Genomic DNA, 23337 nt, shown 5'->3' on the forward strand with positions numbered 1-23337 from the left:
AATTTCTCTGTGGAGTCAAGCAGGATAATGTTTATGCTTTTTGAAGAAATCTGAACCTTCATTCTCAGTAAAGGACAGTTTCTCCAACAGCTGTCTTTAATACACCCACACTGAGAAGTGTGGGCCTGAGTCTCTTCTCAGTTACACTAACATAAATCAGGAGCAACGCCCCTGAAATCAGTGGAGTAACACTGGTGGTACAAGGTGGAAAGGGGAAAGGCGAATCATCCATCATATGGGCAGAACTTATGACTAGAGTAGTGGATTCCTTAAGTGTATACATTAACATTTACTGGTTACAAAAATGTAATAGGAACAGCTGCAGCCTATGCTTAACTTCATATGCTTACAGTTGAGCATATGCCTCAGTAAGCCACATTACAGAAGTGCATATTAATCCAGTGCACTTACAAATTCCAATATAGGACTAAGATTCTATTCCAACACAATTCCTTCTCTCTAAAATAAACCCTTCTTTGCTTTCTCTTAACCCCATCTTCTGGCTGTTGATCGTTTGTCTACAGGAAGCCTCTTTACCACAATAGTGCTCTTGCATCGTGCCAGGAAATTATTACAACACAGAGAATTGGCTTTCAGTGAAAAAGTAGTTCCTGTCACTGGAAAGTATGGGAGGAGATTCACTGCAGGCAGCAAGCAGTCTTCTAGTTCCTTTGGTGGTTCTCCTACCTACTTTTACTGCTAATTTTGTTGTAGCCACTCCCTGGTTCATGTCCATCTGAGACCTAGTCAATTTCCTCAGGATTAAAGCAAAACCCCCTATGCTATGGCAGTAAATCAGGATGAAAAGGGAACAGTAAAGGGTGAGTTGGGGTTATTGTATTGTAGCTCCCCACTCCCCCCTGCCCATTGTTTTTTTAAGGTAGAGCCTGTGAATTAGTAAGCAGCCCTTTGTACTGTTTGAAAGCAGGACAATGGACACTCAAAAGCTTCCTCCTCATTTCTGCAACCCCCTGTGAAAGGTAATTTTTAAAAAAAAAAAAACACCTCCCAGTTGAAACAACAGTTCTGCATCCCAATTCATACCTCAGTGCAGTGAGATCAATAAAGGCAGGAAGCAGCTGCTCCTGGCTTGATTTTACCTTTTCTTCTTTCAACAAGAGGAGATGAAAGGATGTGGCTTTTCACAGGACTTTCTTCCTTTGAAAGGGGAGCCTCACTTTACCCCATAGCAAATGCCTTTTGGACCAGCTTTTATCTAGAGCTAACAAGCCTTATAATTGACACCCATTAACCTAAATTATCAGTCATTAGAGCACAGTACCAAGCAGGTGTTTAATATCACCACTATAACTGGATGTAGCTGAGAGCCCCAGAGCTCTGCTACTGGAGCTACTTAAAACTAGATTTTGTGTTTTTCCTTGATAAGTGCATAATGTGAAAAAGTAACTGCTGTTGCTTCTCCCTAATTGCTGCTTGTCCTCCATTCTAGCATGCTCAGATTGGAATAGCATAATCCATCAGTGTAGAGAGTTAAACAGCCATATCACCATACTATCTGCATCCTTTATGGATACAGAGGGATGATTTATCCAGCACATCTGACAGGTCAGCTGACAATGAGCAAGAAAATGCATGTGGCTCCTTTTAAGAACTCCCTCAACTCTCCCACCACCTTCATTTTTTTCTCCTGTGCTGGTCACCTTTAATACTTGGCAGGGGGTGTTGCACTTTTGTGATGGTATCTAAAGGAAATCTGAGATGGTGGGAGTTTTTTTGCTTGAAATATCAGGACTTAGTAAAGTTTCCTCCTATTTTGCTGAAGATTTTTTCAGGAGGACTGAAATGTAGCCTTATAGCTCACAGATCTTAACTAAAGCAGAAGAGGTTGTGAAGCTTTAACAGATGGACTCCTCCAGCAGGAGAGGGGCATGCAAGTTAGCTGAAAACTGAAGTTTTGAAAGCAAGTTAAAATAGTTCCCCTCAATTAGATTTCAGTTGCTTGATTTGTGATAAGAAAAGGAGGACTTGTGGCACCTTAGAGACTAACCAATTTATTAGAGCATGAGCTTTCAGCTGTAGCTCACGAAAGCTCATGCTCTAATAAATTGGTTAGTCTCTAAGGTGCCACAAGTCCTCCTTTTCTTTTTGCGAATACAGACTAACACGGCTGTTACTCTGAAACTTGATTTGTGATGTTAGCCCTACTCTCTATCCAGTTAATTGGGATCCTCGGCCCCAAAAAATTGAGATGGCCTCTTGTCTCCTTTGCAGGTCACCTGTAATTCCTTAGATGCAAAATTAATTACTAGCCTGTATGATGTTCAAATTCACTAATGCCTTGAGGCCATAATTAAAGGCTAGATTTACTAGACTTCTAACTACAGTCAATCTATCCTACAAAAAGTCTCAAACTACTTTGAAGTGATGTCCCCACTAAAGCAAAGTAGGCTTGGGTCACTGGAAACAGGAGTTTAATTAATTTTACTTTTAAGGTAAGTAAATAGCCTTGGTTCATCATAGTCACAGCTACTTAGTCATGTGTCTTTGACTACATTCCAATATGTCCACTAGGAGGAGGATGCTAATCTTTAGTCCTCCCTTGGCTTTCGTACCCAAGAAGGAATAATAGCATCAACATACGAGAGAGGTGAAGGCTTAGTATAAAATACAGGCCCTGAGACTTGACAAGGAGAGAAGTGGTTTTATAGCAGTTCAAGATGAATAATTAAAGGGAATGGTTTTAAACTGCTCACATGCGTTTAAAGATTAAAGAAAAAGTGGGAGATGGCTGGTAAGTGGAAAGGGGGGGAGAAGGTGGTCATGGCAGTTCTTTTTTATCTTCTTTGTCAAAGCTGTTTTGTCCTTTTGAAAGAAGCTAATCATGCTGTCTACTTTTACTCTCCATTGTAACTGGGAATGTGCAGAGCTGCCACCCTATGAGCAGCCAGCTCTCCAAACTCTACTCATCAGTTTGAGAACATTTACTCCAAGCAACCTGGCAAGATCGTGACATTTCAGGTGTAAAGAAATACTTTTTCAGGTTTGCAAGGTGTTCATTCATTCATTATAAGGAGCAGCCAAAGACAAACTTCTTTTGCTGTTCCCTTTCACATGACTTCTCTCTTCCAGCCATACTTGTTAAAGTACCTTTCAGCAGATTGCATTTGGAATTCCCAGCCCCATAGTTCCTGGTTGAGGCAGAGTGTATTTCTGAACCATAGGGGTATGTACATGAAAGCAGTTAAGGTGCTAACACTCCTAGCCTCTGGGCACTTGTAACTGTCAGCCCAGCTTCTCCCTGAACTAAAATGTGAGGAGATGCAGAATGATACACCTTTTCAAAGGCCAGGTCCTAGCAAAAGATTGATTAGAGAAGCTGTGAAGCAGTCCAAAGAGAAGGGAATTCTCACTTCAGTCTATTTTGCAGGGAAGTTTAAAAGATTTGTACAGCAACTTTACAGAAGTGGGGTCTACTACAACAATACATGACATTTCTAGACAGCTAATAAGCAAAATGGCAGAAAACTCCAGGGTAGCTTGAATTTTTACTCATCACTAAACCTATAAACACAAGAGGCAGCCCTCACCTATGTTGTTTAAACTGTTGGATTTCTAAGGTCTTGTCTACACTGCAGATTTGCCAATTTCAGGCAAGCAAGTGAAAGTTGCAGCTTATAGCATTTACCCTGTCTACACTAGGGCTTTTCACCACTACATTTACTCCAATGACTTTAGAATTCCATGTAGACAAAGCCTCAGAAACTTCCTTCTCTACAGGAGTGTTCTGAGTTCCATGAACCTGAGCTGCATCTTATATTAAAGATGGCTTACCTATCTTTATAATCAGCTTGTGGCAAGTATCTACTAGCCACTTACTCTAAACAACTGATAAAGGGGCAGGGACCCTCTGAAATGCATTTGTAAAGGATGGGAAGAAAAAAAAAAAAAAAGCAGGTATTAAGGAAGCTTCTACCTAAGGCTGGCCTTAAGCTTTGCCCTGCTCAAGCTGCAAGAATTTGGGAAGTGATGACAAATAGCCAGGCCATGAATTGCTTCCTCTAGTTTCAGAGTAGCAGCCGTGTTAGTCTGTATCCGTAAAAAGAAAAGGAGGACTTGTGGCACCTTAGAAACTAACAAATTTATTTGAGCGTAAGACTTTCGTGAGCTACAGCTCACTTCATCGGATGCATTCAGAGGAAAATACAGTGGCGAGATTTATATAGAGAGAACATGAAACAATGGGTATTACCATACACACTGTAACGAGAGTGATCACTTAAGGTGTGCTATTGCCATCAGGAGAGCAGGGGGGAAAAAACCTTTTGTAGCAGTTGACAAGTACGTCTGAGGAACAGTGGGGAGTGCGGGGGTCTGGTAGTGAGGGGTTGTCCTCTCCCCATGCCAAGCATGCTGTCCAAGAGGCAGCCAGGACCAGCCTACAATTTATTATGCCTGCATGAAAAAGATCTTCAAGTGGCCCGTTGCTCTGCTTATGGCATTCCTGCTCTCCATCTTCCCCTCTGCAAGGAACCTAGAACAGACCCCCTCTTACAGCAACAGAAAAGACCTTCCAGTAGTATTCTTGAGGAGGCATTTGTTGCTGTACCTCTTCTGAGTAGCTTCTATATTAAAGAGCACCCATGTAGCCTACTGGATAGTCCCATATCAGTCAAAGGACAATGTGCAAATCTGTCAAATGTTTGTGTTTAGAGCCACAAATGATGGTGGAGGCTGTAGGGAACAGGACAATTTAAGTTACAGAAAGCTGAGCAAAGAGTTTATAAAATTCCCCAAATACAGCTTTCCACAAAGAAATAATAACCACCACACCCACTTTTGGCTGCAATGTTTTTTAATGGAAAAGACTAATCAACAGTTTACATAAATATTTATTAGTATTAACTAAATTGGGATTCTGTGAAAAGCAAATGAACACACCCCCAGAAAGTTTTAAGGGCGTAATGAATTGACTATGAAGTTAGTACTCATTGACTAAGGTTAAAAGGATTATAAAGGTGAGTTGCACATCAGACATCATTAAATTCAACTGCTAATCAAAATGGGTTATCATTGGAGTTAGTCATAGTGCAGTCTTTCCATGCAGCAACAGGCAATATGGTCAGGTAAAAACTGAAGTTTGATTTCAGTAGACAACTCAAACTATTAAAAGAAAAGGTCTTAAGTGGTCTGCTAATCTAAAGCCCTTATAGAGTCTATTTTCAGTGTGCAAAGGGCCAAGATTTTTTAAAAACATCAGTTCACAGGCTATCTGAACACAGTGATACCACACATGAATACTTTTACTGTGTAGCACCAGGCAAGTGGTATTAAGTTTCAATCCTTCTAACAAGATTTCCTTTCTGCACTGAAAAGTTGAGGTCATTTTTACTCCAGACAAGCTTTAAGAAAACATTATCTAAAAATCATCAGAAAAAAGTTAATGAAAATGAACAGGGGAAATTAACTGTGCAGATATTTAATAACTTTGCTAATTCTTCATGCAAGCTAGCAAACCTACTGCCCAATGGCACCTTGTACACCAATGGCTTCAGACAATGTATGCACTGTTTCAGAAGGGTTTAAATAAAACGTATACTAGGGGAGATATATTCATGCTATGTCCACTGCTACACAGATCAAAATTAATCTGACCCAACTCTGATATCAAGGTGATAGTTACCTTAACTATCGAAAACAGATGGAAAAGGTGGTGGGATCTATGCAGGCCACCCTCTGGAAAACACATTGAACAAGATTACATCCTACTTGGAGGCTCTCAAGCATCCAAAGTTCCGTTTTTGTTAAGCATTCCGAGATGTTTCCATTTATAATTATATTTGTCTATGAACCAGCTAAGGAAACATAACTACCAGCAGTTTATAGAATATAAGTTAACTGCCAATTAGTCTAAAAAATAAGACATCTTTGCATCACTATTACATTTTTTTGTAGACCAAATTGTTTCAGTAAAATAGTAATTGTTACCTCATCAAATGCTGGGCACCTACTAGCTTCAGAGTCTATCAATTCACAAAGACTAAACAGCACCGAAAAGACTTTCAGTTCAAAAGCAATTTAAAAAGATCTGGGCCAAATATGTCTCAGTTCTCAGTAGCTGAAGATCTCATTCACTGACAGGAAGGTCTTCCTTTAAAAACACATCTAACAGTTCTCATCATGCATCAGGGGCCAAAAAAGTATATTTCTTTCAAAAACTAGAATACATTTGACAACTTTGGGCTGACCTGTACATAGGACGCATGCAACAAGTGCCATCCTTCAAAAGTTAACAAAAAAATTGCTTCCACCTAAGGAATAAGCTATCTAAAAAAGATGGAATTCTTCTCAAAATAAAGTTCTAGAATATGAAGGGCAATCTTTTGGGTAGGAAAATTGCAACGCTATATAGTACAGTCCAAGCACCAGAGATGCAGATTTCACAGCAAAGACATTTCATTTTACAATTGCTCTGAGCTTCACCATGCTTCAAGTGAAAACCCGTAAAAGAAGCTTCACATAGGCCTATGAAAGATACAATCTTACAAATGCCTATTGTGTCAGTGTGCTTATATTCAGCAGGCCTGCACTCAGGAGTATTTATAACACAAAGGCATTTTCTGCACCATAACTCAGTTACATATAAATATAGTTTGTCTTTTAGCTAAACGTTTGGAAGAAAAATAAAGCAGACTAGTCAGACACAAACACAATGATTCAGCAGACTGCAATGACATAGTATGTTTGTGTGGCAATCAGCAGGAAGGTAACGTGGTTCTAATGCTTCAGGTTCTTCACTTCTAGAACAAAACAATTCAAAATACAGAGTTATTTTATTTTGTTCTTTGGTAAAGGAGAAAGTAACACTCTGTGAGAGAAGCAAGAACAAAAGGGATGCTGAAAATGCTTCACATAAAGATACTGCTTCTGGGGCTAAGTTTCTTGGTTCTGATGGGTTTGCTGTTCCCTTGCCAGCAACAGAGCTTTCCAGTAAGTTAAAAACAGAGTGTTCATCTGTCAAATGCCAAATATAGGACACTGGCTTAAACTATATGACAGACACCCCAATGTGATGCATAAAAATTAAGAAAATCCCAAATTAGAGTGTAATTTACCATAAACCATACAAAGAGTCAATATTTAATATCAATTTATTTAACAGGGGAATGATTCCGTCAATCTCCCCTGGCAGAAGACGATAAGGAAAAGAACAATGGAGGGAGGACCAGGAGGGGTGGGAACGGAGAAAAAGGAATAGGTGGAGCTGCTAAAAATAGATATAGAAAGCAAATCATATGTTGCTTTTAACATCTAACTGTAGATATCTTAAAGGATTATAGAATGCACAACTGTGTTTATTAGCAATGCATTTGTGTAACTGATTAATCTTACCTGTAAAGGGGTCTGGTACAGCCACTTTTCTCTATCTCCATTCAGTTTCATACAAGCAAAAAGATCACAAACTGTAGGAAGGCCACAGTCCTGAAAAAGGGAATGTCCTTAATAATTATGTCCAAAATGCATCTAAGTTAGTTTTCCTGTGGGTCTGCACTCTTTTAAAGGGGTCAGATCAAAGAAAGTTAAATCTAATATTTCTTGTGAGATGAATCTTGGCTACATTCGCTTTACAAAGTTAGTTGGATTTCAATACTGAGATCTGTTTTATTTCAGCACTCTTAAAATAGTGGTTGAGCATTGAGGAGACAAGATTTTTTAGAAAAAACTTGAGTTTGGTGTAAACACAGGGCAAGAAGTAACACTGGTAATTATACTGTCTTAACACATTATCTAGGAATAAACATTAAAGACTATGCTCACTTGTGCCTTCTTGCGTAGCAGCCATTTATCTTCCACCGGAGGCTCGTTGACAGTTTCTATATTCTTTGAAGACAACACCCAATTGTTGACATGCAGAGGAAGGTGGAATGGGGCCAGGAGGTCTAGAAAGGGACTCTTGAAGTTAACTTCTGCTTTCTCCCGGGTTGCCTTTTCTTCTGTGCTTGCTGCTTTGTGCTCTGATTTGGCTAGCCAGGTTGTCAATGGACTCTCAAGCAATGCTTTTAGAGGTTCTACAACCTTCACTGAACTATCCAATTTCACTGTGGTAGTAGCTGACTCCTCTGGAAGCTGCCTGGAGGGATGAAGCCAGATGTTGACAGCAGATTTAGGCTTCTCAGGCTCAGGGTTCACCACCGGTATCTGGCTTACTGGCATGCCATTTTTATCCTTCCCCTCTTTCTTCAGGAGCCACTTACACAAAGCTTCCTTTTCACAGCTGTCATCACACACACACTCTGAAAAGCTAGTGCATGGCTCATTAGCTTTGCACACATCTTCCACTTTAAATGGAGTCTGGGGGTGCTGTAGGAGCCAGACATTGTTGGTAGATACTGTGGGGGATTTCTTCACATCCTGATGCTCATTCAGGCACTTAAGATTTCCAAGGTTTTCTATCTCTACACTCTTGGCCTGACTGCCACGACAGTAAGTGCAGGAGTCAGCTTTGAGAAGCCAATCATTTATGTTATATTCCTCCCTAAAAGGTTGAAAGACACATTTCCATTTCTCTTCTGAGGCACTACCTCCATTTTCTGGGTCAGAAGGAGTAAGCAGCCAGTCAGAAATGTCCATCTCTTCCTGCTCAAGGAACTCTAATTCATCCACCTTTTCAGTGGAAAAGAAGGAGCAGGTGGTGGGACTGGAGCTCCTGTGCTTATGGGTATCTGTTTTTTCATTATTTTCTTCTCTTTGCTGATTCTGCAGGAGCCAATTTTCCAAATCTTTCAGATTTCCCCAGGCTTCCTCAAAATAACAGACTTTGGAAGAGTTTAAATCCTAAAAAAAAAAAAAAAAAAAAGCTGTTTGTACAGTGACAGCTCAGAATATTTTGAGAATCAAGCAAGATGTAACAAGTATAATGGATATGCTCCCCCCCTTTCCATTTCAACTGCAGCATGAAACCACATTCCTCTTTAATACGTGAAGAGCTTACCTGGCTGGTCTCTGGCACATGCTTTTTCATTAGCCAGTCCTCAGGGTTGATGCTGGGAACATATGGAGCCTGGCGAATGCTAGCAGACTTGCTTCCAAGTAGCCAGTCACTGAGTGGGGAACCCAACGTCCCAGACAATAGTTTCTGCTAAAAAAGAACGTATGGGGTCTCCAGGTTATAAACATAGCTATTTCATTGTGGAGGCAATCTACAGAGAATCTCAGAATGTACAGTGTGTCCGATGTGTACCAATATTTATTAACCAAAACAAGAACCACAGAAGTCCCTTCTCACACCATCATCACAAAAGCCTCACAGTCATCTATGTGGCAAAAAAAAAAAGCTTACTGCTGTGTGGTTTGCTTTTCCAATTGTTTCTAATTATCTAGAAACTTGATTGAAAACAGTTAAATGTGTACAGTTAATCTGTATGACCTATGACCCACAGGAGTTCTGGATCCTGTGATCACTTCAGCCCTTTTTACTGTATAGTCTCTCCATCTACATGGAAAAATACCTCGAACTTAGCTGCATCTCTGTGCTGGACCCAGCATGGTGCCTCCCAGGTGAACTGTTGCAATACAACTGGAACAGTTTCAAATCCTTGTCTGGCACACTTAGGACTCAACTCCATTTATCCTCTAGTATTTGGACTAGAAAAGCCAAGCTGGAGCTGCCCCATTCCATCCCCAGGGACAAATTAACTCAAGTTCATAGTCAAGGAGCTGATGTAAGGGAAGATGGCAAAAGGAAACTAGAACATCCACCCAACAGGCATTTCGTTGGGACATGCACCTTGCCACGTTGGTACTGAATACTCAAACAGCAATACTTTAACCGTTGCCATGAAAATTACCAGTTAGGAAACCGGATAGTTAGCAAGGTTATGCTTATACTACCTTTAGTCAAACCCTATTTTCAGAAGACAAATATTCATTTTACCTGTTCATGTTGGGCCAGCGTGCAGTTCTGCACTGACATCCAAGGGGAAGCATTTTCTGTCTCAGGAGTTTGCTATTTAAACAAAAAAAAAAAAAAGAAGAATATCACTTTCCTCATTTTTAAAACTCAACTCTAATAAAAAAAAACAAATGTTTAAACATTAAGACTAAAATGAAGCAGCATTAAAAGCACAGTTACAACTGGTAAACTCCTTTTATATCCCTGTAACTTCAAGGTAACTGAAAAAAAAATTTTTTTAAAAGTGGGGGAGCCTTCAAAATCAAGATATTATGGCAAATTTCAGTCTAGAGCAATTAAGCAGAATTATTTCTGCTTTTATAAAAGTAAATGCTCCCAGAGGCTGGGTCATGTACCTTTTTCACCAATATAGCCTACAGCTGGCATCCGCTAAAGTCAATCCCCACATTAAATTCCAACTGCTACAACAAAGAGCAAGAGCACATACCCGCCGCCCTCCACCCCACCCTAACCTTCCAATCAACCTCTGCCAAAAACATATATGTAAAGTTTTGTGCAGCAGCTGAGGAGATACTTTTGAAACAGACTTCTTGACAAATCATCTATAGCTTGGGTTTTGTTATTACTGTATATAAATATCACATCCCACCTAGGTGATCATAATCTATCTGATCAGGAAGTTCTAGACTTTTTGAAGTTAATTTAATATTGCATATAGCAATTTTTTTCATGTGCCTAAAGCTGTAATAAAACATACACAAATATTTTATTTCAACTAGAGATTTAAAATGAACCCAGTTGAATAAATAATCAGGGATCTGCAGACACCCTCTCCCCTTAAAAATATCTGAATCAAGTATTTTCAACAGTGATCCTACTATAAAAGCCTTGGTACTCACCATTGTTTTAATTGAGCCAAAGGACGTGATGGCCTGGCGAAGGAAAGACGTATCAGCCTCGAAGTTCAGGTTGGAAGACTCTTCTGGTTTGAGGGTCAGACTGCCCAGTCTAAAAGAATTAAGGAGATCTTTAATAAAAATTAAAGTTCACCCATAAGTTCAGTTAAATGTTTCACTAGCTTTAAGCTTATAAAATTGAGCCAATATTTGTATAAAGGCTTTTAATTGGCTCTGTTGCAAACAGCCAAAAATCTGAACTAATTTGAATTATTTATTTAGCTTTTTACACAAAAATAAAAAAGATGTCCATCCAAGGCTCTTATGCAGTAAAAACAGAAAAAAATGAAATATCCAGCAAAACAGCAAACTCCTCTCCTCACTTACTATTCCTCTCAAATCAAATGACATCAAACCTTAACCTCTGCAGTAACCTGCACAAATAGTTATGCTTGCATTACCATTTATGGTATCCTGACTTCTCTTTAAAGGATCAATTTAAAAATCTTACACTGAGATTTTCAAAGCAGTCCTGGGTATTTAGCCATACTCATCTTCTATCCTAGACTGTTTTGAAATCTCACCATTAATTTTTTTAGCAATTACTGAAAATAGCTCACAGTAAAGTATTATACATACTTCAGAAAAGCTAACTATGTAGAAGAGATGGTTTACAGATATTATGACCAGAAAACAGTTTAAATTCAAAGTAAAGTCAAAATGAATAGCACTCTCATTTATTCAGATCACGTAATATTTTTTACCTCTCCAGGCACACAGAAATCTGATTGACTAGGTCATTGCTATGGGGGTGTTCCAGTTGGTGGATAAGACAGTTGAACTGTCCCAGCAACTATATGAAAAACAAAACAATATTATTGCCTTAGCTCCAGTAAAGGCATCACATGTTCAAATTCACATTCTTATACATGACACAGGATATACCTGTTCAAGATTTTTTCTTTACCATGAATACATACTAGCAAGACCAGTGTATTTGAAAGGGCCAATATAGCTAAACTGAGTTAAACACACACATCTTACCCAGTAGAGTTGATGTGTTTGCTGTTGCAAGGTCTCTTCTTTGAGCTGCTGAATGAGATCTACCTGTTCAAGCAGCCAAACTTCACGACTGCGCAGACATTCCATATGACGACTTATGCAGCTGTGAACCTGAGCTTTGACCTGCAAGATAAATACCGGCTCCATTTAGTATTTCTAGAATGCCTGTTGAGTAGTTCAAACCAGAGCATACCCAATGTTTCATGGGGGAAGAGAGGAGAGAAGAAACCGCACACTGAAATTACATACTAATATTTTTGTACTAATTGTAATCACCTCGAACCATAACCTGAAATTTCTTTGTTCAAAGAACACACCGAAGTCACCAACTCTCACACATCACAACATACAATTCACACACAACTGGCTGGGTTAAGAAACCTAACACTATTGTACACAAGTCTGAGTATTCTTTAGGACAAATGCAGTTTCAATTATTATTAAACTTTCACAAAAGTCATGTGAGGCTACCCAATTCCACAGACAGATAATATTAAATAGCAATATTTGTCAATTATGCATATCACAGTAACACCCAGCGTCCCTCATCAGAATCTGGGCACCACCATGTATCACAGGCAAGCAGAGGCAGCGGGGATAGGGGGGGAAATACAGTGTGACACAAACAGACATTAGCCTCCAACCATCTTCTTCTCACCCCATAAAATACAAATACAAACCATTTTGAAATCCATGTCATTGCATGTTTATTCATCAAAGGCTTGGGCTTTTACCCAACATACTTACCAGTTACCCCACTTCAAAGTTCCAAGACCATTTCCATTGAAGGAGTACCCAAACACAAAGGATTATCAGTTTATTAAAACAGCCGTACTACTACATATTATTTGTAGCACCTTTATATCATTCTGTTTAAAAAGAAGTTATTTCCAGTAGCATAAATAGTGAATCACTAAAAAAAATCCCATTACAAATAAGAAACGATTAACACAAAAAATGTTGACAAACTGCACTTTTTATTTTGCCTGGTGAGGTTAGCAATACTCAAATGCTTATGTCTTCTAAGGATTATAGTGAGATAATGGTTAGGGCTCTGCATCTGCCATGAAGATTGAGGAAGTCATGGATTCCGTGACTTCCCGCGACCTGACTTTCCGCAAGCTCCAGCACTTCTGCAGCAGCCAGTGTGGCTGAGGAAGTCATGGATTCCGTGACTTCCCGCGACCTGACTTTCCGCAAGCTCCAGCACTTCTGCAGCAGCCAGTGTGGCTGACCCTGGGCTGCCCAAGCAGCTGGCTCAAGGGTCAGCTGCTCAGGTAGCCCCGGGGCCAGCCACACCAGCCGCTGCTGGAGCAGCTCTGCAGCCAGCCACTTAGGTGGCCCTGCAGCAAGCCCTGTGCGGCTGGCCCCGGGGGACCACCTGAGCAGGGGTCCGTGTGACTGGCATAGGTGCTGCTAGCCCGCCTCCCAAGGCTTCCTCCCACCCCCCAGATTTAGTCAGGGGTATTTATAGCATGGACAGGTCACAGGCCATGAACTTTTGTTCATGGCCTGTGACTGGTCCATGACTTTTACTAAAAATACCCATGACTAAATCATAGCCTTAATAATGGTGCTTCTAGGACAGATTTCAGTTTATTGTCTCAGAACACCAAGTATCTTGTCGAACTACCAACCAAAACTGGTGAAATGTTAGACATTTAAAAAGTACATTTTAAATACCTCTCTCCAGTTCACTTTAATTTGTTGTTCAGCCTTGAGAATTCCAGCAATAGCTGTCTCCAAGTCTTTCTGAGCTTGAAGGCACTTTACAAGGGGCTCCTTACTGCAGGAGTTTCCACTCCTATCCTGCGGTGGGCTCATTCTTGATAATGTTCCTAAACCACAAGGAAATTTTGTTTTAACAACAGTGAAACTTAAGTATTTCCAAAAGTCCCTGAAAGGATAAGAATGAGGAGGGCATATTCTGAACAGTCATCTGCATCTGCTACCTGAGTAATATTAATTTGTTATTGAAAACACATTTGAAATGTAACTTTTCTAGAGGTCAAGATACCGAATACTAAAAAAACTGCTATAAGAAAGTAATGTCCAGTAAGTTGTACACCTCTGTGGACAGCATGTCTGAATATACCAATCTTTGCCTTGGTTGTCCTCTCAGTTTACTTTTGGTACATAGTAATTTGCAATATCTGATGTGCTACAGAAAACAAATTATCTGGAAAAATATTAACGAGGAGGTCACATTGAGATCTTGAGATTCTTCAGGGTAATTTTTCAGCACAGTAATTTATCCACACTAACAATATAAAAAGAAGATACACTGTTCTGCTAAATATCTACATGCTTAAAACTTCCCCATTAGATTTCTGTTTTCCAATACTTTTAAACTTTTTTCTAGCTAAGGAAGACATGGAGGATGGGAGAGGTCACAGAGGACTGGAGAAGGGAAAAATATACTACCTATCTTTAAAAAGGGGAACAAAGAGGACCCGGGAGCTCAGCCTAACTCTGATACCTAGAAAGATACTCAAATTATTAAATAATTAATTTGTAAACACCCAGAGGATAATAGTGTTATAAAGAATAGCCAGCATGGATTTGTCAAGAACAAATCGTGCCAAACCAACCTAATTTCCTTCTTTGACAGGGTTACTGGCCTAGAAGGTAGGGGCAAAACTGTAGACTTGATAAAGCTTGACTGTAGTAAGGATTTTGACAGTCACACATGACATTCTCATAAGCGAGCTAGATAAATGTGGTCTACATGAAATTACTATAAGATGGGTGCATAACTAATTGAAAGACCATAGTCAAGAAATAATCATCAATGGTACACTGTAAAACTGGGAGGACTTATCTATTGGGGACCTGCAGGGGTCTATCCTCGGTCCGATACTATTCAATACTTTCATTAACAATTTAGATATTGCAGTGGAGAGTATGCTTTTAAAATTTACAGATGACACCGAAGTGAGAGGGTTCACAAGCACTTTGGAAGACCAGAATTTGAAAGGACTCTGACAAATTGGAGAATTAGTCGGAAATGAACAAGACGAAATTCAATAAATGCAAGTACTATACTTTAGGAAGGAAATATTAAATGCAGATACAAAATGGGGCTAGGCAAAAACTGACTAGGCAGAAAAGAAAAAGACCTGGGGGTTATAAAGGATCACAAATTAAATAGGAGTAAGGCTACGATTTTGTCATGGACATTTTTAGTAAAAGTCAGGGACAGGTCACGGGCCATTAACAAAAATTCATGGAAACCGTGACCTGTCCCTGAAACGGTCCATGACAAGAAGTGGGAGGGAGGAGGGTCCAAGCACCCTGCCCTGCTGTGGCTGCAGTCCCTGCCTCATGGCTGGGAAGAAACCCCATCTGTGCCGGCTGGGGAGCTGCAGGGGATCCCCTAGCTGCTGCAAGTTGCATAGGTCCCCTGCATCTGTGGCAGCTGGGGAACTGCAGAGATCTGCTGCCACTTGCAGTGGCTATGAAGTGGACAGGGGACTCCTGCCCATGGGGACGGGGGAGCTGACGGGGATTCCCCCGCCGGCCGCTGGTGGTGGCAGGGGTACCCCGCAGCTTCCGGACACCACAGGAGGTGGGGGTACCCTACAGCTCCCAGCGGCTACAGGCTGAAGTCACGGATATCTGCAGAAGTCACAGATTCTGTGACTTCCGCGACCTCCATGATCAAATCGTAGCCTTAAATATGAGCCAACATGATGCTGTTGCAAAAAAAAAAAAAAAAGCTAATGTAACTCTGAAATGCAGTCTTGTATGTAAGACACAGAAGGTAACAGTGCACTCTACTTGGCACAGGTAAAGCTTCAGCTGGAGTAATGTGTCCAGTTCTGGGTGACACACTTTATATGTAAGACCTTTTGTGGTTTTGGGGATAGGAGGAGAAAACTTTCTGTCACTGGTGGAGCCGAACCTATGTTTGCAGCATTAGGGAATTTTTAGAAAACACTGTACTCTTGAGAGGCCAAATTTAGAACAAGAGCTAATAGATTCTTCAGAGATTTGCTATAAAACTTGAGATTCACTTCAAATGACTATCAGAAATGTGCAGTATCTCTGGCCTTCTCTTGATTATGAAAAGTGGTCAAGTCTAGGCTGAGTTTAGGTAGGAAAATTTAGCTAAGCCCAACTACATCCTATCTTTTTGCTAGTCAGGACAACCCTAAATGAGGCACAGAACTACTCTGAAAGGTATGATTTATTTTTTTCCCATTCACAACAGTTATCGGAGTGAGAATTTTGTTTGGTTGAAAGGCTGAATTACACTGCTTCCAATACACATTTTTTTAGTGTTTTCTCTTTCAGCATCCACTGATTCATACAGCTTTCTAGGGCTCACCCAAAACCTCTTTTAAACAAAATTGCAGTCTTGTTCCAAACACATATCTGCTCAAGAATGCACAGAACGGTTTCTAGTGCAGAGGCAGCAACACATGAATTCTTCATACAAGATAATGCAATTAAATTTTCTGCTTAAAAAAAAAAAGTCTGAAAACCAAAGACTTTGCTTGTGTCTAAGTGAGTGTTCCCAGAGCTGTTTAACTTTCTCATTATCATTCTATTCTGAATATAACAAACGCAACATACTAACAGAAATCCATGCAATCACAAATCCCTGTGGTAAATATTTTATACAAATATTTAAAGCATACACCCATACCGCTGACTTTATGTCACATCCCTGCAGCCTGAAAGCCAAGCCTGCTTGTCCTACCTGTTTACTGTTCGTCTGCCCTCCCGTACGACGAGCCCAGGTTCTCAAGCTCTTATATAGCCCCTGCAAATTTATCAGCTGTGAGCACTGAGCAGGCTTTGGAATCTGCCAGCGCAGCTTACTTCCTAAGCCCACCCCTCGAGCCCCACGTGGCCAGGGCAGCCACAGCCGATACTCAGTCTTGCACGTCTTCACAAAAAGGAGGGATTTACGGGGGCACCAAAGGGAAACGCCTGGAAACAATCGTAGCAGCAGAGAGCTCTGACTGGCCTGAACAGAAAGCCGAGGGAGGCTGCACCATAAAGCTGCGAGAGGCGGCCAGATTGCTAATACTGAGAGAGGAGGGACTCAGGGAGGGTTTTCTGTTTTTTTTAAGATTTAATAACAGTTTTATTAAAATAAGCTTCTAGAGGAGTGGAGTCTTTACTTTGCATGGTTGCTGCACAAAAAGAACACAGCTCTGCTGCTGAGCAAGATGCCTGTTCCCTGCCTTGGAGACACACCTTACACTTATGGACTTTAGTCTTTCTAACCTCTGTCCAACAGGATAATGCAAAGGGGAAAGGCCACATTAGGGGTCTTAGAAAACTGGAAGTATGGCAACGTTGGTCTCTAAACAATCCCCTTTTGGAAATTAAAAGATGGAATTTTGTTTACCAAACCTGCACACAGTTGCTTAGGGCCAAGCATGCAATCTGTGTATGTGGTTTGGCTAACAAATATGGATCCATTTTCTCAGAAAGATCTGTAACTTAGCTGTTCAACCAAATCTTCCACAGTTTACATAAGAGTCAATCTGTCCACATCAAAATCTTATTATTCTATTCAGCAAGGACAAAAATAATTGGCTTGAGATCTGGGACTCTGTCTATATTAAAAGACTGAGATGTTTCCCATTATAGTACCAATGAATTGTGGTTCTCCTGAAGTACCCATCCCAAAATGCAAGCCCCACAAATCCTCTTAACAGATGGAGAAGTGCTGTAGCAAAATGTAAAGTGTAATCCCTATAATAAGCATTTTTCAGTCTAAAATAGCATGCATTTAATAAAACTTGGTGTCAGCATTCCCCAAAACACAGGTCTTTGTTGTATGCTGTACCTTATAAAACAGAAGCCATACATGGGTACAGAAGCTGCAGTAGGCTCAAAACATGAGAGGAATTTGGAATCACCACCTTAATGAACAACAACAAAAAATGCTTCACATAATGCACTTTGCAAATCTGAAGATTAGACGTGCTCTTTATCTACCCATGCCATTTTGGAATTGTATCAAGTGAACTTGTGTTGCTACACTTCCATTCACACTAACGCTGGAATAGTTCAGACTGAACCAGTTATAAGATTTGCTCAGAGTTAATGCAGTAATATCAATACACAATTGAGAAACATTACAAACACTAAAAAAAAAGAAAAGGAGTACTTGTGGCACCTTAGAGACTAACAAATTTATTAAATATAAATTTGTTAGTCTCTAAGGTGCCACAAGTACACCTTTTTTTTTTGCAGATACAGACTAACACAGCTGCTACTCTGAAACCTGTCATTACAAACACTAGTGTGAAAAGTCTTTTACATGTGTTCTAGGTGTTTGAAATGGTTCTTTTAATTGTTGGAAGTCTGTAATGTAGTTGGGACACAAAAGTTCAGCACCCTTCTGAAAGCCTGATTGTGGTTTTATGGCATTTACATTAAAAGTAAACCTTTTTCAGCACCAGAGGGGTAACTGTTGCTTATACTCATTATTAGCATGCAGTGTTGTTGCAGTCATGTCTTACTCCTGGGAGAATTCTGCATCGCTTCACACATGCAGAACTCATGTGCCACTCAGATTTTTTTTTCCCCCAGCAGAAAATTCATTCTGCCAAAATGTGCTGCAGTTACACCTTTTGGCCACCTGGGGCCGCTGTGAACATAAGAACTGCCATACTGAATCAGACCAAAGGTCCATCTAGCCTAATATCCTGTCTTCCAGCAGTAGCCAATGCCAGGTGCTTCAGAGGGAACGAACAAAAGAAGTACTCATCAAGTGACCGATCCTCTGTCGCCCATTCCCAGCTTCTGGCAAGCAGATACTAGGGACACCATCCCTCCCATCCTGGCTAACAGCCACTGATGGAGCTATCCTCCATGAATTTATCTAGTTCTTTTTTGAACCCTGTTATAGTCTTGGCCTTCACAACATCCTCCGGCAAAAAGTTCCACGGGTTGACTGTGTATTATATGAAGAAATACTTCCTTTTGTTTTAAATCAGCTGCCTATTAATTTCATTTGGTAACCCCTACTTCTTGTGGTGAGAGGAAAAAAATGACACTTCCTAATTTACTTTCTCCACACCAGTCATGATTTTATAGACCTCTATCATATCCCCCCGTAGTTGTCTCTTTTCCAAGCTGAAAAGTCCCAGTCTTATTTCTCTCTCCTCAGATGGAAGCCGTTCCATACCCCTCATTATTTTTGTTGTCCTTTTCTGAATCTTTTCCAACTCCAATGCATCATTTTTGAGACGGGGTAACCACACTGGCACGCAGTATTCAAGATGTGGGTGTACCATGGATTTATATAGAGACAATATGATATTTTGTTTTATTAACTATCCCTTTCTTAATGATCCACAACAATCTTTTTTGACTGCCGCTGCACACTGAGTGGATGTTTTAGCAGAACTATCCACAATAACTCCAATATCTCTTTCTTGAGTGGTAACAGCTAATTTAGACCCCACCATTTTATACATATAGTTGGGATTATGTTTTCCAATGTGCACTACTTTGCATTTATCAACATTGAATTTCATCTGCCATTTTGTTGCCCAGTCACCCAGTGTGGCACCAGAACAGAGAACAGCCGTTCCCGGGCAGCCCCAGCTGCGGCTAGGGAAGAGCAGAGGCTGCGTTCCTAACAGTGCCTGCCCGTGGGGCCAGGAGGCACGGGATATGGGGGGGTACAGAAAGCGTGAGGCACATGGAGCTGCTTGGGTGTCACAGACTGGGGTTCAGAAGTGCTAGTGGGGGGACGGACTGGGGCATGGGCTGAATGGGAGTGCAGGGACACATGGAGACGGGTAGAAGAGGGTGGCTTAGTGGGGGTGCAGGAACACATGAGGATGGGGGAAGAGGGTGGCTGACTGAATGAGAGGCTAGGGGTCAGCCAGGGTCTGCATGGAAGAGGCTCCCTAACAATCCCTTCCCCCAACACACTAAAAAACCCCTGTTCCATACTTCTCCCACCCACACCTGACAAACCTCCAAGTTCACTCTCAGGCTCCTTCCCAGCAATTACTTCCCTCTCCCTCAGCTCCTCCATTACCCCAACTCCCCCAAGCCTTTGCACTGCTTCTGAGGGGTGCAGGAAATACATTTCTGTATTGTAGTTTAAATTAATTACTCAAAAGTTCTGTATTAACATGCCTAGTAAGGAATCTATTTGTCAAAAACATTTCCTGAATCTTTTGTTTTTGTCTGTATTGTTACACACATACTTGCTCACAGGTATTTTGAAATAAATTACCAAAATAATTTAAATGTGTGACTATACTGTGTTATTTTGACAAATAAAATATGCCAAATTTTGCTGAAATTTAAAATACTGTACACAGAATTTTTAATTTTTTGGCACAGAATTCCCCCAGGAGTACAGTCTCTCCCAGGACATTAGCAAGACAAGGTGGGTGAGGTAATATTGTTTATTAGACCAACTTCTGTTGGGGCCAAAGACAAGCTTTTGAGTTTACACAGAGCTTTGGGAAACTTACTCAGGTTTGGAAAATTTACTCAGGTCTGGTCTACACTACAGACCTATATTGCCATAACTATAGCACTCAGACGTGTAAAATATTCACACCCCTGAGAGGTCGGTATAACTACATTGAACTCCCTGTGTAGACAGCACTGTCAATGGGAGAGATTTCCCCACCAATATAGCTACTGCGAGTCCATTTGGCTGATTCTGTAGCTTGATTTGAGCTGTTTGTTCATGGAGGCCTAAATGGAGATCAGTCTTCCTTTAGTGTGATTTGCAAATGTAATTTTAATCCTATCACCAGTAGCAATATGCTGATTGCCCCTCAATAACCAAGTTAAATGGAAAAAATTGCCCATTAAATGAAAGCTCTTTGCAGATTCCCCCTATGTCTGTCCCTGTTATAGTCATTTCTGTTCTAACATGATATCCACCAGTCATTCCATCACTTCAAGGCTATTCTATAATCCCAATGAAGTATGGAATGTGAGGCACATTCCCTTGAAAAACATCATGCCATATATTAACGTTGCTTATATTTTATACTTTTAGAATATATATATATATATAAAAAAAAGAGGCTTTCAGAGAAAAAAAAACATGCAGTATGTCAAAAGAAATAACTTTGGGGAGTTCCACAACATGATGCATGGTGGGTTGTCACAATGCAGGAGGACGGACACTAGGACCTGAAATAAAAACTAACTTTTTAGGTGAGAAGTGAAGTGGTACCTAACCCTTAACCTGGTTACAGGGGGGAGGCATTCAAGATATAGTTAAAATTATTGGAATTTAACGTATTTCCATTGTTAGTGACCTTACAAGGAAAATCCAAATGTTCTTCCCGTTAAGACTGCTTCCATATTCATCATCTTTTTCACCACTCTCTACTCCAGCCCTGCTCTCCCAATTATGCTTCTCTTGGTACTATACTTCCATAAGCACCTCTCTGCCTTCTCCCATGCTATCCCTGAGACCTGGAATGTACCCCCACATTTATTTTCACTACAGCCTCCCTCTCGCCCTTCAAAAACCACATCAGACAGCTACTTATATTGACCCTCCCTTCAAATCTAAGCACTTCTGTAACCTACCTGCAATTTTTTAAGAATTCTTCCATCTTATGTCTTACCTAGCCTGGAGTTAAACTCTTTGCAGAACACTATGCACCTATGGCACTGTATTAAAAAGCAAATTTATAATCACTACAGATAATTTCCAAAATGCTCAAGTCCCAGTGACTCAGGCTTGGCCTACACTGAAAAGATCAAAATAGCTGCCAGGGGTGTGAAAAAACCACACACCTGACCACACAGCTATACTGTCCTAACCCCCAGACGTAGACAGCTACGTCAAAAGAAGTCCATGGACCCAGTCACCATCTACTGAGGAGCCTACACCAACAGAAAACCCCTTTAGTCAGCATAGCATGTCTCCACATTACAGTACAGGGTTGTGCTGGCGCACCGACACAGCTATGCTGTGGTGCAGAGACAACCTTAGGTGCTTTTGAAAATTTTGCCCTAAATCTAACTAACAAACATAAGCCAAAAAAAGATTTTTGATCATGCTCAAATATATTTACCAAGAACACATGATAAGAAATGCTACTATCTTTATGTATGATTGTGTAGGTTAGGATGCAGGAATTATTTCACTATTTGAACACAAAGAAAAATCTCATTTTCAAAACTGTTTAATTTAACGAGGCTCAGTGCCACCCATAATAAACTGTAAGATAAATTATTAAACCAACCAGGCTTCTGATTCTTAATTTTTAAAAGATTTTTTTCAATTGACAGTGTAGCTCAGAGTAAACAAACTAGTGCTTTCATATTGTACACCCATCACCTTGTTTATTATTCTTTATTAGTGCATCAAATAGAGAATTGTTTTGTTTAGTCTGTTTGGCAAATGGTACCTTTTAAAAGAACAGTCATATTCCTTACATTTGCAATGAGGCGAGTACAAAACTGACAAGCTCCTTTTATGTAGATCAGTGGTTCTCAATCAGGGGTACACAGAGGTCTTCCAAGGGGTACATCAACTCACTAGGTATTTGCCTAGTTTTACAACAGGTTATGTAAACAGCACCAACAAAGTCAGTACAAACTAAAACTTCAGACTCGTTTATACAGCCCTATATACTATACATTGAAATTCAAGTACAATATTTATATTTTATTGATTTTATAACTATACGGTAACGAGAAAGTAAGCAATTTTTCAGTAATCGTCTGCTGTGACACTTCTGTGTTTTCAACGTCTGATTTTGTAAGCAAGTAATTTTTAAGTGGGATGAAACTTGAGGGTACACAAGACAAATCAGTCTCCTGAAAGGGGTACAGTAGCCTGGAGAGGCTGAGAACCACTGATGTAGACTGTGGTAGCCCCCAGCATGTGCTCCTCAAATAGAGGAAACGTATCTGCGGGCGCCGTCCCAAAGTCCCCCTCCCACCTCCCGCACCCTCCGCTTACGCTCCCCCCGCGCTCGCCCCCGCCCCACTCCGCTCTCTGCACCTGGCAGCCTCTCCCCGCCCACGCAGTCCAGGCAACATCTCTCCTCGCGGCTGCCTGCGCGGCTGCCCCCCCCGCCGCCGCCGCCGCGTTACAGGAGTCACTGTCACCCCGCCGGGACGCAGCCCCCGGGGGAAGCGCGGCCCAGAGCGGCCGCCCGCCCGCCCGCCAGTTAGCGGCGCGGGAAGGGCGGGAGAAAGCCACGTACGGCCAGGCCGGAGCGGCGGCGCCACCCCCGGCGCACACGGGGGCTGAGCCCGGCCGGCCTGCACGCGAGGCGGACCCTCGGCTCCAGGCGAGCACCAGCCGGCGGCGTTTCCCCAGCGGGTGGGCGCAGGCGGGGCGTCCGCGCGCTGCGCGGCGGGGGTGCCGGGTCCCGGTGCGCTCCGCACTTACCGGGCTGGGGGGCGAGGAAGGTTCCACAGACGCAGCGGTCTGACCTCACGGCCTGGAGGCTCAGCACAAAAAGGGAGGGGGGGAACGAGCGGCTACTCTCGCGAGAGCTGTGCCCGTCGTAAAGCCTCGCGTGGAGCACTCTGCGT

General features: G+C 41.3%; 1 protein-coding gene across 6 annotated transcripts; it reads right to left on the reverse strand.

The window, feature by feature from the left end:
- Positions 1-4795: 4795 nt before the first annotated feature.
- Positions 4796-23294, reverse strand: NCOA4 (nuclear receptor coactivator 4). 6 transcript variants are annotated; one of them, XM_073353319.1, is made up of 10 exons: positions 23192-23294; positions 13513-13667; positions 11812-11952; positions 11532-11620; positions 10771-10879; positions 9893-9964; positions 8951-9097; positions 7777-8793; positions 7351-7440; positions 4796-6758 (listed from the first exon to the last, which is right to left on the reverse strand). In XM_073353319.1, exons 2-10 carry the CDS (start codon positions 13651-13653, stop codon positions 6753-6755), a joined length of 1812 nt encoding a protein of 603 aa, XP_073209420.1. In that variant the 5' UTR covers positions 13654-13667; positions 23192-23294; the 3' UTR covers positions 4796-6752. The 6 variants fall into 6 exon arrangements, with proteins under 6 accessions (XP_073209420.1, XP_073209423.1, XP_073209424.1 ...); XM_073353322.1 differs by lacking the exon at positions 23192-23294 and adding an exon at positions 17636-17711; XM_073353323.1 differs by lacking the exon at positions 23192-23294 and adding an exon at positions 16535-16642 and having other exon boundaries at positions 8951-9094.
- Positions 23295-23337: the final 43 nt, after the last annotated feature.

This window comes from Lepidochelys kempii, chromosome 7 (assembly GCF_965140265.1).
Source record: "Lepidochelys kempii isolate rLepKem1 chromosome 7, rLepKem1.hap2, whole genome shotgun sequence".
Classification (NCBI taxonomy): Eukaryota; Metazoa; Chordata; order Testudines; family Cheloniidae; genus Lepidochelys; species Lepidochelys kempii.